The sequence below is a fragment of the Copadichromis virginalis genome, linkage group LG14 (genome assembly GCF_057382275.1).
Source record: "Copadichromis virginalis isolate Kocher_CV1m ecotype Utaka linkage group LG14, C_Virginalis_male_GT1.1, whole genome shotgun sequence".
Classification (NCBI taxonomy): Eukaryota; Metazoa; Chordata; class Actinopteri; order Cichliformes; family Cichlidae; genus Copadichromis; species Copadichromis virginalis.
This window is the reverse complement of record NC_140631.1, coordinates 36716469-36729362: the sequence shown is the minus strand read 5'-3', so window position 1 is coordinate 36729362 and position 12894 is coordinate 36716469. Positions and strand designations below refer to the sequence as shown.

Below are 12894 nucleotides of genomic sequence, written 5' to 3'. Positions count from 1 at the left end.
AAGAGTGGTACCAAGAGAAAGTGTGCACACACAACATGTCACTTTATGCTTGCTCTTCTCCTAGCCTCTGGTGTCACTTTGCAGCCACTTGTCTTATTATGTCTTATTTGTTGCGATTTAGGGACTGTGCGCATAAGCAGAGGTTTTTGCTTGGGAAGTAACCGTGTTTGTTTTCAGAGGCTTCTCTAACATTTAGTGCTCATGAAATATGTCAAACCTTTTCCTCTACTTGAAGTTAAACAGCTAGGACAGAGAATAGGAGACATCTCCCACTCTGTGTTCTTTAACTGAAACCATAAAACAAGTGGAGTGAGTGAAGGAGCAGGGCTGAATGAGCTGGAGGAAGAGCTGCAGCTGGAGGAGGAGATCAAACTGATGTATGAACAAGACTCTCTGCTGAAAAAGGTGATATAATCAAAACAGATTTTTTGATGTTATAAAAAGGCATTAATCAAATGCATGGTCTAAAAGTAATGTCTTCAGTAGACATCTTATACACTCTACACTTAGATCCACTTGCCACTCAGTATTACGGTTATGGGCTGGGCCAAGGCTTAAATTATTTCCTGGTAGTATCCAAGGCCTCAGGTGTGGCCAACTTGCCGTACTTCTTAGGCACCTTTTTCATTGCACCTTTCTGCAACTCTGATAGTTGTCTAACTTCCCTCCGTGCTACCTTGATCTTGGCCTCTAGTCTCCTTCTCCATGGAGGGTACTGCTCCTTGTGGCTATCAGTGATGGGAATAACGGCGTTACAAGTAACTCAGTCACTCAAAGGGAATAAAACTTTCATCTTTACGTCATGGGGAGGTCCAAAGAAGGCACTCTTTTATTTATCTTTCTGTGTGACAGCCAAAAAAAAGCCCTCTTAGCAACAACAGACGAAACTATAGAAAAGGTTCCTAATTGCACAATTAGCACAAATAACACATCTAAACATATAAATTAATCAACAAAACATGAATTACTATTTATTTCTTATTTCTTAATATTTCAACTACTAATTGTTTCAACCTTAAATATCTAATAAAATGAACTGAAATGCGAGAGTTGCCTATGACGGCAGCAACATACTTACTTTAAGACATCAAAAATCAGACATCATATTAATATCATATATTAATACAAAATTAATTTTGTATTAATATCAGAATTATTTTTGATAGCAATGGTTAGATATGTACAAGGAAATAAGTTGAAAAAAAAAACATCCATTTTGGGAAGACCTTAATCTTTTTAAACTACTGGGAGCTGTGACACGAGTCAGTAGATTCAGTATTTTTTACTTTTTCCTCCCTCTCTGTTTTCCTGGTTACTAATAAAGATGAATAGAAAGATTATTTTAAAAAGTTTTATTTCGTTTTTTTTTAAGAATAAAAATCTGTTCACTTTATATTTTTAAACTGACATGTATTATAGAATACTAATAATTAAAATGATTCATTTAGACTCATTTTTAGACAGATACAGAATGCTCCATAAAAGCAGCCTTGTCAAATGAATTATTTAATGCTATTGATGAGATGGGATGGTTTTGCTTTTGTTTTAAATTCTGCAAACTGACTATTAGGTTTTTAGGTGTTAAAATAAGAGATTCATTAAGAAAATAACACCATAATATACTAAAATAATAATAATATCCTAACCCTTCATCTTAATCATAACAAATGTGATAATCTCATTCTATTACTTTGAAAGGATTTGTATACATGCATGTACAGGCACTTAAAATCAACTTAAAACGATCGACATCAGTTGACAGCTAATTTCAGGAGACTGGTGATTGCTTGGTTGCTAATTTTAATTATTATTTGAGATAATCTGTGACAGAAAAAAGCAAAAACTGTCAGTGTTCTTTCTATTTTTTAAGGCTCAGGCCCTTGCCATACTATCATTACTTGTTAGTTGATTTTGTTTGATCTTTTTCATTTTTTCTTAAAAATCTCTAATCGTGAAACCATTGGTGCCTTATTTTGGTGCCTCTTCAGGTTGAATTGATCTTGTTTGAAGTTTATTCCTGTCACAGCTGCTAGATGGCAGCATGACCTAAGAGAGCAGAAACACACTTAAACTCATATTCATTGATTATCACAACTTAAACAGACAGTGCTTACTAATCTGATTTATACATGGGGATTACTTATTGAAAATGTGCTCTGTTTCATTTGTAAAGCTCAATCTTGCAAAAATAACTTGGATTGTTTGTTGCACAGATTGGAACTGGTCATTGAGTTTGTGATTCATACAGAAAGTCGTGACATTTGGAGGGCTTGTTGCCTGCTCCTGGAGTAAATAGGTGGAACTGGGCTTGTCCTTTGTACAATGGTGATCGGTATGTTAAGCACATTCCAGATGGATGGAATGCAAGGAAAGGAAAATGCCACTACCCAACTAAAACAATTCTTCCAGTTAAACCAGTTTATCATGCTTGTTCACGTGTTAATCACTTTCTCAACACAAGTACATCTACACAACCTGCTGTTATTTTTAGCCAGAATGACTGTGTCTGTGTTGCTCCTATGCCTTGTTTAACAGTCAGCTACCTCAAAAAGCAAGGGGTTTCAGGAAAGGCAGACGGGGTAAGCTGGGTGTGGGCCTGTAAATGGATGGAGCGGGTAAAGGAAGTCGGGAAGGGAGAACGTGAAGAAAGGAGCCGAAACCTGCAGAGGTAGGAAGATCACTATCTTTCAGCTACTAGCCTTTGATTTGAGTTCTTCAGTACACTGATTGTGTGGTGCTAAAGGAAGGATATGTCAGTGTAGTAATTGCTTTACAGCAAGTTTTAAAGCCAAAGTCTTCTGTGGTGGTCATGTCTTAGAACTTACCATTACACACAAGGCAAAACATCTGAAGTAATTATAAATTAGTATACTGCTATTTTAAGCGTTAGCCTCTTTGACACAACTGGAAATACAGCTGGTCTGTTATTGTGAATTTGGAGGATTTCAAGGATACCATTATTTGTAATGTTCCATCACTATTTGTGCTGTTTTAAAAACAAGATTTTGTAAATTCCAGTCATTATGCGGCAAGCGATGATCAAACTTTAATGTTTATTAAAGGGAATTTTTGTCTGCGTAAAATTTGTGCTGGCCTGAAAGAACTTTCCCTTGTCCTTCCCATTTAGCAACCATTTAATAGTGTTTTTAATTATTAGGTAACCTTGATCTCACACTGTCTTGGTTTTGTTTGCTTTACCTACAGTTCAGCTCAAACACAAGTTGTTGCTCAGTCCCAGCACACACCGTGGTCCCAGATTGTGGGCACGTTGGGAGCCTGGTATGGCTTTACTCCAGTTTTTGTAGTTTGGTCAGTCTGCCAAGTGGAGGCACTGCCGCACCCTTCTGTACTGATAGTGGATGTGTGCTGGAGGCTACTCTTTGTGTGCCTTCTGTTGATTTCTCTGGGAGGTTGCATCCATGCCCTGAAGTGCTGCCTGCAGCCAGGACAGAGCCAGGTGAGCACAGCCTCATGGACTTGTTTGTGTTTTTATTTTTGTGATATTTATTCACTGACTTTTTCTCAATTCCAGGGAGAGCCTCCAGGGACTGAACAGGAGATTGTGACTGAAATCAGGAATGACCAGTGTTTACGGTGAGGCTTTATTATTGTCACACTTATATCGTCTTCAGTTGGTATGAATGTTTTTTTTTTTTTTTTTTGGCAACAGTTTTCTAATAAATTACCCAAAAATTGTGTTGCATGTAGTGTACAATTTTTTGCTCTTTTCTTCAGGATGTACCAGGCAAGAAACCCAGGTGTGAATATTAATCTGATTCTTGCCCTGGCTGACAGCCTGCTGCTGTGTGTGCTGCAGGAACCTCTGCCAGACCCCAATGTGCCCCACATTCAGGCTCTTCTCTCCAGACTGGAGGTAAAACAAAACCAACTTAAGGAAAAAAAATGCACCTCACCCCACCCCACCCTGATGACTCTCTCTCTCTCTCTCTCTCTCTCTCTCTCTCACACACACACACACACACACACACACACACACACACACACACACACACACACACACACACACACTTGCCTCGAGCCATACTTTTCATCTCCTGTGTTTTCAGTTGCGTTATGCATTTAGAGCAGTGTAAAGTCTTTGTTCGTAATATAGATCAGACCCTCTACTCAGGAATACATAGATATTCTAACCGCAGGCAACACATGCCATCACTGAGCTCCTGTCAGTCCTGCTCTGAATTAAGTAGAGTGGAATGAGAAAAGAATTTAATGTTCTGTCTCTTTCTGCCTCCCCTGTCTATCGTTCTTGACAAAACAAACCCATAATACTAAAAATCAGCCTGTGAATCCTCTCTGTTTCATGTTAGTCAGTGTCTCACACACTGGAGGTGACTGATGTGGGATCAGAGGTGGGACTGGATGAGGTGGACCAAAGCTCTGTAGTGACAGAGAAACTGAAACTCCTCCACACCTACCTGCAGCAGAGGTGAGCTGCTAGTGTACCAACCATCTGCTTCCATGGAGCCATAGTTTAGTTGCATTTATGAGACACTCTTTTTCTGTCTGACAGGAGAGTGTCCCTGCGCACTCTTGTCCAGGTGCAGGGGGACTTTGAGGCCAGTGTGAAGAACATGCTGCAGGGCTTAGATGACCTCTGGGCTCAGCTGGAGGAGCTGCATACTGGGGTCACACTCTTCAAACAGGAGACCCAAGGCCACAGAGATCTGGCCTCTGCTCAGAGAGACACACAGGTAAAGACATGTGGAAACCAGTTAGCAAACTGTAGTATAGTTTACTTTTTTATTTTCACTTTGAAGTTTTTATTTTAACAGCTGTTGTTAACATTGCTGTTTCCCTTGCCTTTGAGTGTTGTTCATGATATTGTGTGTTTGCCGTAGAATTTGTTGTCGATCTTGGGTGACTACAGGAACAAACTTCAGTCTTGTCAGGTTCATTTGAAGGGCAGCACACAACTACTGCAGGTAAACTCCTCAAGAAAGACAAAAAGAATATGTTATTTCTGTTATTGTTGTATTCACTCAGAAATCGAATGCCCTGTTCCACAGGAGTTAACCTGGAGTCACACCCACATGAGCAACAGCGTGAACAGCAGCAGTGAGTCAGTTTGGCCAGAGCTCTTGCTTCAGTCTAATATTGAGCAGGTACACTAAACTTGAGACAAACAGCTTTAACAAGGTTTAAAAACGCACCAGGAATAAAAACATGTCTCTTCGTTCAGTTTGACAAGGTGCAGGAGAATTTCACCTCTCTGGAACAACAGATCTCTACCTTCCAGGCCCACCTGGAGGGACTCGGAAAACAAAATCAGGAAAAACATGCCGGGCCCCTCACTCATGCTGGCGGGCCACATTTATACTCGGTACCGCCACAGACTTCTTATCATGCCCACAGTAAAGTGTCTGTGGAGCACCGTAACTCCACCTCTTCCTCCACGTCTGCTTCCTCGGTGGATACAGGTACAGCCACAAAAACAGACAATACTTTCTCACTGCGCAAGAGGTCGGCGCTACATTTCTCTTCCACAATCGGACGACGTCTGCGCATATCTGGAAGGAAGAAATGATTTGTTAAAAACGTATTTAAACGCAGATGATGTGGTAGTGAGCTAGGGAAGGAATATTCAAATGTTGATCATTTGCTGGTTGCCTAAAATTTTATTATTTATTGCTCTTTGTCATTGCATTGCTTTGACTTGTATGTGTACTTTAACTTAGCTGCTTTATCTTTTCTACCTCTTGGATTTAAGAGCAGGCAAGAACAGATTTTCACTGTAAAGCACATTTCAAACACTAGGGGGCACACTTTCATCAGTTACTTCGAGAATAAACAGGTACGATGTGGACATGTACACTGATCTCAGGTTGACTGAGCCCAGTGTGAACCATTTCCCTGCTGTCAACAAAATAAAAGTATTGGGTGCATTTGTTCAAACAAACTTAAATTTGAATTTGGGCCAATATTTCAGGTGTTTTCTGTTATTTTAATTCACTGGATAAGGTCACCAGCTGTTCTCTTTGTGCTTGAAATGTGATTTTGAAAGTTGTATTGAAGTCTTATCCTGTACATCTCTTTGAATTTAAGAAGTATATTTTTATTGAAGGTTTCCGGTTAAAAAAAAAAAACCTATGGGAGAGGAGGCCAATATGGCAAGTATTTTTGTTACTAAAAACTGAGCGGCCCTCTAGACCATTTTTAAAAGATCTTTGATCCAAATTCAGTCACTCTGCAACGCTACACCAAAGGCGATGGTTTTCTCAGCCAGATTCCTAACGTTTCAGGCTGAAACGTGCAGGCCTTGTGATAGAAACCTGTTCATTCATGGCCGCAGTTAAGCGCCTGTTGCATGGACTCTGTACAGCATGTGTGACATAGATGTCATTTTGACCATGGACTTTCCTACCATCTGCCAGATCATGCATCTGTCTGATTTTCTCACACTGTGATTGGGAGTGGTGGGGCCGACCCCTGGGGGATTTGGGATGAAAGGAATGTGAACTGAACACTGCAGGATTTGAGCTGTCACAACACCAAGATACAAACACAGTGTGTGTGTGAACTTCGTTGTAGAGAGATGTAAAGCCTGTGGAAGGAGAGATGCGTGTCTGGTTGTTTGGACTTCAAAGACACAAGAGTTTGAATTTAAAAAATAAATCTTTATGACATGCCTCATGAGTTTGTATGTAACATTTTCCACTAATCAGTAATGGAAACACAGAACATAACTGTCTTGGATGCTTGGTTACAATAACAATGACCACATCTGCTTTGAGGTCCAACAGTCAAAAGATGTTTTATTAGGTGATTTAATAAATAAATTAAAAGGGTGAGAAACAGAGCTTCAATACAAAATAGTGGGGCACATCCTGGCTGTGTCCAGATAAACTCATACCTCACATTGCTGCCGTGTGATGCCAAGGCCATCAGAGGGATGGCATCTGGGAGAGCAGATGGCATCAGATATCTGCTTGCTGAAAATGCAATAGTGAGCGAATGAAATTACCACAGGCTTTGTTTAGTTACACTAAAAAGTTGATGGCTGGCTTCCTCAGAGGCTACTCTGGTCCTGTAGCAGAGGCTATTTCAAAGCCAGCTCAAGTATGTGTTGTTTCAGAAAATATGGTTCATGGCAGAGGTCAATCCCTCGCCTTATCCTGACAATTACTCAAGATCAGGTTTCACTGGCGTACACATAGCACGCATTTGTGCTGATCCCCCCGCTGATGACACCATGCCGTAGTATAAGCAACTGCTATCTGATATCAACAAACTCAAGACCTTGTCAAGAAACTTTCTTAAGATCACAGTTAATTAAACTGTTTAAAATCCACATTAAGTTTCCATTAAGATTTAAAATGGTTGTGTGTGTGCGGGTGTGTCTGGTTGGGGTCTTGTTAAGCTTTTATAATAACGGCAGTGACATCCTTGGTAATTTATGTAGACCTACATCTGAAGAGTGCAGCCGTGACATCACTCTGTAACATATCATACATAACGTGGGTGCAAACAAGCAGTTCTTAAGTCATTTTTTTTTGAACACATGAATGCATCAATCATCTTAGTATGTGATTAGATTAAATTTTAATTTTTAATCTGACTTGACATCATAAACATTTTTAAATCCGGTATATCATTTCATTCTTTTTAGATAGGTTCTATGTTAGAAACTGGACAGAAACAGTTGCTTTCAGGTTTTAGGACTCAATAATGAATAAAAGTATCCCTGATACGGCCATAAGAAGTAGGCCTGAAGTGATCGTGGCCTTGTTTTAGAGAGTGTACAGGCTGTGGAGCTGCACCATGGCAGAGTATAAATAAGAAATAAGGATTATTTTAACTGTGACTCTATCAAAGCTACTTTAATAATGTCCAAGAATAAAAATATGAAGCTGGAAATCAGAATTATAGTCCATATATTCTGTGTATTTTGATTTCTCTAATTTGACACATCTGTGACATCAGCAAATTAAATATTTTATATATACAAGATACTAGGCAATTTCAAAAAGATGTGTTTCCTTTTCAAGTACTGTTTAGTTATGGCAACTATGAACAAACAATAATCTTGGCAAATAACTCTTAGGTATGTTACAGTCAATAAAATGAATCATTGGTGGTTTGAGGCGTATTTTTCTTTCTTATTTTGACTAAAAAATGAGCTTCTAAATTGAATTTCAGAGTTTGTTCTAAAACACAAAAGCTGTTGCATGGCTCTTATTAGGGCTGAACACAGATAACAGGAGGGCCGTGCCACTTTTAATCAGAGTTTGTTGGAAATAGAATGGACAGCTGCACATTGTGACAAAACATCAAAACAAGAGCCACAGATGTACGCAATTAGCAACATGGTAGACATTTGGGGAGCAAAGGTCCATAAACTCACAACTTATTATGGCTGATCTAACATGGCTGGAGGGAAGCCTAAACTCAACAGCATTAATGGGCTCTTAGTTTGGGTTGAAACATTCCACCATCCGGAGTTTAATGTCAAAGAAAGCTTAACTCCTAAAATCGTGCCAGTATAATGCCAGCCTGTTCTCATACTACATACCATCCAGTTCAGTGGACTTGTAGCCTATATATGTGCATGAAGGGGTGTATATGTGCGTGCTGAGTGAGAGGGCGGCACCAATAGCCGGGAGGGAGGGAACAAACGTCACGCTCAACATGTTTCCAATCATTAGGAAATGCACAGCTTCCTGTTTGTGTAAATATTTTCTTATTTTGTTTTCCCAAGCGAGCAGGGTAGAATAATGAAGGCTGACCTCTCTGGCCTCTTGTTTTTTTTTAAATGTAGCTCACCTGCAGTGCTGACACGGATGACACCACTGGCTGCAGGGAGCGGAGAGTCAGAAAGGGAAGGGACTTTACGGGGGCAGTGCACACCACCAGCTTTTGATACCAGTTAGTAACAGATGTGAGGCCTTTCAATAACGTTTTCATTATTTCACATTAAATTGCATGTACTTATACCACTTGAGCATCATCTGAATAAGTATGACTGTAAGGTTTTAGTTGCGTAAAAAATTTAAAACAAAAAAGGTTTTCTGCATTTGAAAGAAAAGATCTGACCAAGGGTTATTTGTGAGGTAAAAATCTCACAAAGTTATAGGATTATTCCAGATGTTGCTGTCTGCAGCATTAAATATTACATAATAAATCTTTTTATTTTTTTTAATGACACTGAAAAAACTTCCAGCATGCACTACATCACCTGTCTTTAATCATTTTGTTTTATCTCTGTTGCCAAAGAAACTGATGGTTTGATTTCTCAACAATCCTCCCCAAGAAATAACATTTCTTTGGAAAGGTTATGAGGCCAGATGATGCAGTTCTGATGTCCAGATTTTCTTTTCTTTTGCTTTTTTGTCAGTTATCACGAGCTCCTATGTTTAACGAATAACTCTATATTATAATGTAGACAGTATTTTGTTCTTTAACTTTGATTTTTACAAGATAAGTTAAGTCCTATTTTCTGGATTTTCTGGATTTTCTTTTTTTTATAAGACTTCCTTTCTCAGTGTCTTATTTGATGGGCGTCTTTTAGGTGGTACAGCTAAAAGACGTCCATGGTGTGCCATAACTGACAGGAATATTAGAAGCTGGGTTTATTTAAAACAAACGCAACACAACAACTCCTTTCCTCTCAAAGTTTGAACCTGTCTCTTTTTTCATCCGTACGAGGCACCAATGTGTGAGGCAGCTCTCCGAGGAAAGGCTAAACAAACAGGCTGGCCCAGGCACAAAGAGGCCGCCACTCAGAGACATGTGGCAGCAAAACCCTCTCAATCCATGTCCCCACCCCCCGAAAGTTGCAACGCTGAACCCCTCACACTCCCACCAGAGCCACACAAACTCCTCCGCATACCCTGCGCATGGAGCCAGGAGGAGAAAAGTTGGAGGAAGGGAGGGGTGGTGGTGGTGGTGGGGAAATTCTGATTCCTATTCACCGAATGTCACCACCTTACAAAAGGGGACCGCATGACACTGCCACTAAATCAGAGTTAATGGACTCCTTTCTCAGTCCTGTGAACATGACAGGGGGCGTGTGTGTGAGAGTAAGGGGGTGTGGAAGAGGGACAGAGGCTGTGAGGGTGCCTGTTTGCCCCATTGAAGGGGCACATGGGCCAATGAGCCTTGTGTGATATAGTGAAGGTAGTGGAAGTGTGTTTTCCTGGGGCATTAGCAGCTTGTCCAATAGGAAGCTTCGTGTCTCATTCAACACTTCTTTGTTTTAAGCAGTTTATAAGTCAGACAACATGTCGACTCGGTGCTTTCAGTAAATCATTAAAAAGACAAATGTTAATCGTATGGTTTGTTTGACTTTTCGGTACTACTCTTTCGCCACAGCCGATTAGTGTGTAAGACACAAAACAACATAACATCAATCACGGGGCACTTTAACACTAAGCACCTACCTACACAAACCATGTTGGTGTAAAGGCAATCAATCAAACTAAAGTGAAGGTACGGGGCAGGACCGTCCACAGGGCTTGTGGGGCGATTGTCAATTTGCATGTGAACACTTATTTCACAATGAGGAGCCAGACTGGGGGACAGCAATTTTGGAGCCGTTTGTTATCTTCCCTATGGGGCAGTACCTAATACAAGTAGCCCCTCCTGCCCCATACCAGGCTCAAAGTGCACGCCTCAGAGGTCAGGACGAAGATGAGTGAAGATGGCATTGGTGTCACTTGGTAGGCATTCATAACTGCCGAACCCCCCGCCTTTCACTACACAGAGGAGAGGCAGAGAGACAGAAGCGGGGAGACGTGGAGCCCCAGGTACCGACCTCATTAGCGGATAAAAGCAACCTTTCTGTGTGACCCCTGACCCCGGGAGTTGCCATGGAGCCTTCCAGTCGATGCATAGATGAAGCATGCTGGTATTGCCCCCAGCAGGGTAGGGTGAATATTGACTGCTGTGAGAATTATGAAGGTCCCACCCCCCCGCCTCTCTCATGCTCAAATCCACATTCGATCGCTTCACGATCATCTGAACTCACTTTTTGGAGTGCATGAGCCGTTCTCTCTTGTTTCCTGCTTTGTTTAAATCGTCTTAATACCACTCAAAAAGTTAAGCTCATTACATGCTTGAGTTCACCTTTGATGTGTAGGAAGGAAAGTTATTATAGTTTACATAAGGACAAAATGAAAAGCTTGCATGTAACTTTTGCCCTCCTTGTTTCTACTCATCACATTGGACACGGAGAACTTTTAGATGAAATTTAAACTAAAGGTGATTGCTGTGATGACTCACAAAATCTTGAGCTGTTTCTCTGATTAAATTTGCCTCTCAACTTTATTTTAAAGAGCACTATAAAATTAAAAGGTATCATTTGTATTATTATTGCATAAAAGCTGCTTCATGCATAAAACTAAGAGAGACTTCATTGGTGTAGTCATACCTTGGATGATATAACCTGTAGGAGAAAGTGTAACGGTACAGGGTGTGTGCTCATGCGTGTGTTATGTGTAAGTATGTGCATGCGTGCATGTGTAGTTGTTGAATAATGATGGGGAGGGGGTTATATCTTGGTCATGCTGACTGAGTTTTATAAGCTGTGGCTAACCCCACTCCCCACAGCTGACTGAATATTAAATAAACAGAGCCAAGTGGCTGAATTCAGCTCAGGCTGGAGAAGCACTATTTCACCAGCGCTGGGCCTCCCCCATGGGGCCCCCACATCAGCCTGTCTTATTCTTGGCAGCTGCAGTGGAGAGAGGCAGCCTATGGGGTGGGTGGATGCGGAGTATTTGGCTTAGTGTACAAGGGGGAGGTGAATGGAAGAAAAAGTTGGAGGGAGTGAAGAAAGAGGGAGGCTGGTGGCTGGTGTTTGTTTCTGTGCAGCTGTGGGGATGAAAATCACAACAGCGGCAAGACGAGAACTGTGAGTTGCGCCGTCACTGGCAGCTCAAATTTAAAGTGTGAATGTAAGGTGGTGTTTCAGTGTCAGCAGGTCAAACATGATCAAACATGCCAGAAACACTGCAGGCCTATATTTAATCCGGTGCTCATGTGTGATGTGTCTGAGTTGATGGCATGTGTCAGAACATAAATAGACAACAATATCATCCAGAGGCCTTTCCTCCCATTCCCATTATTTTTCAAAATACATTTTAAAAGAAAAATCTGCTGTTCTTTAAGAGCCCAACACAGTAAAGCGCAGGCATAAATGATGATGACAGTGCACAGAAACTACAGGAAGCTAAAAAAGAGGTGGGCATGGCTGTGCGTCGGCCCTGTGCAAAGTCTGTATGCAGATCTTAAGAGAGCGTCGTCTCCATGTTATAGCAGGGTAAAAAATATGTGGAACAGCTGGACTGTGGGCTGGACTTGCTTGTGTTTGTGCTCTTCTTAATCCTTTAGTTTAGCCCATGCCACAGAGAAGACCGAAGTCATAACAGAGAAGAAAATAACTTCTTTTTAATGAAGTGAAGCAAACAAAGTGTTAAAAGAAACTGTCCACCACAGCTACTGTTAGTGCTTCTCATCCCACTTTGCTTATTTTTTGGCACTTGACCCTTTTCTTGGTGAAATCCCCAATCACTGTTATTATTAAGCACACCTGATTTTGTTGCCATGAGGTTTAAATGGCTGATAGCTAGTCTGTTCCCACTGAGGAGCCTTTAAAATCACATCCGAATAAAACCATTAATGATGCCTAAATCCCACTATGGTACTTCAGTTTCAGACTTGTGTTAAATGCTTGCTTTGTCTTGCAGGCAGCTTACAGTGACACCAAAACACATGTATTTTCCCACTGTGGGTGTATAGCATAGAAATAGTGTGCAGTTTTTTAAAATGTATTTGACACTTCTCATCTTTAATTGTAATAAATTGGCAGTCGGATTACTTTTCACCACTGCCATTACTCACACCCTGCTCTTTTAGCACACGTTACTGTACTTTGTC

At 40.8% G+C, this 12894-nt stretch overlaps 1 protein-coding gene across 1 annotated transcript; it reads left to right on the top strand.

The window, feature by feature from the left end:
• The first annotated feature begins 2237 nt into the window (after window positions 1-2237).
• LOC146694485 (uncharacterized) lies at window positions 2238-6647 on the top strand. The gene is made up of 9 exons (XM_085430705.1): window positions 2238-2668; window positions 3205-3457; window positions 3533-3594; window positions 3736-3874; window positions 4329-4447; window positions 4532-4712; window positions 4860-4943; window positions 5028-5123; window positions 5201-6647. Exons 1-9 carry the CDS (start codon window positions 2520-2522, stop codon window positions 5543-5545), a joined length of 1428 nt encoding a protein of 475 aa, XP_085286831.1. The 5' UTR covers window positions 2238-2519; the 3' UTR covers window positions 5546-6647.
• The last annotated feature ends 6247 nt before the right edge of the window (window positions 6648-12894 follow it).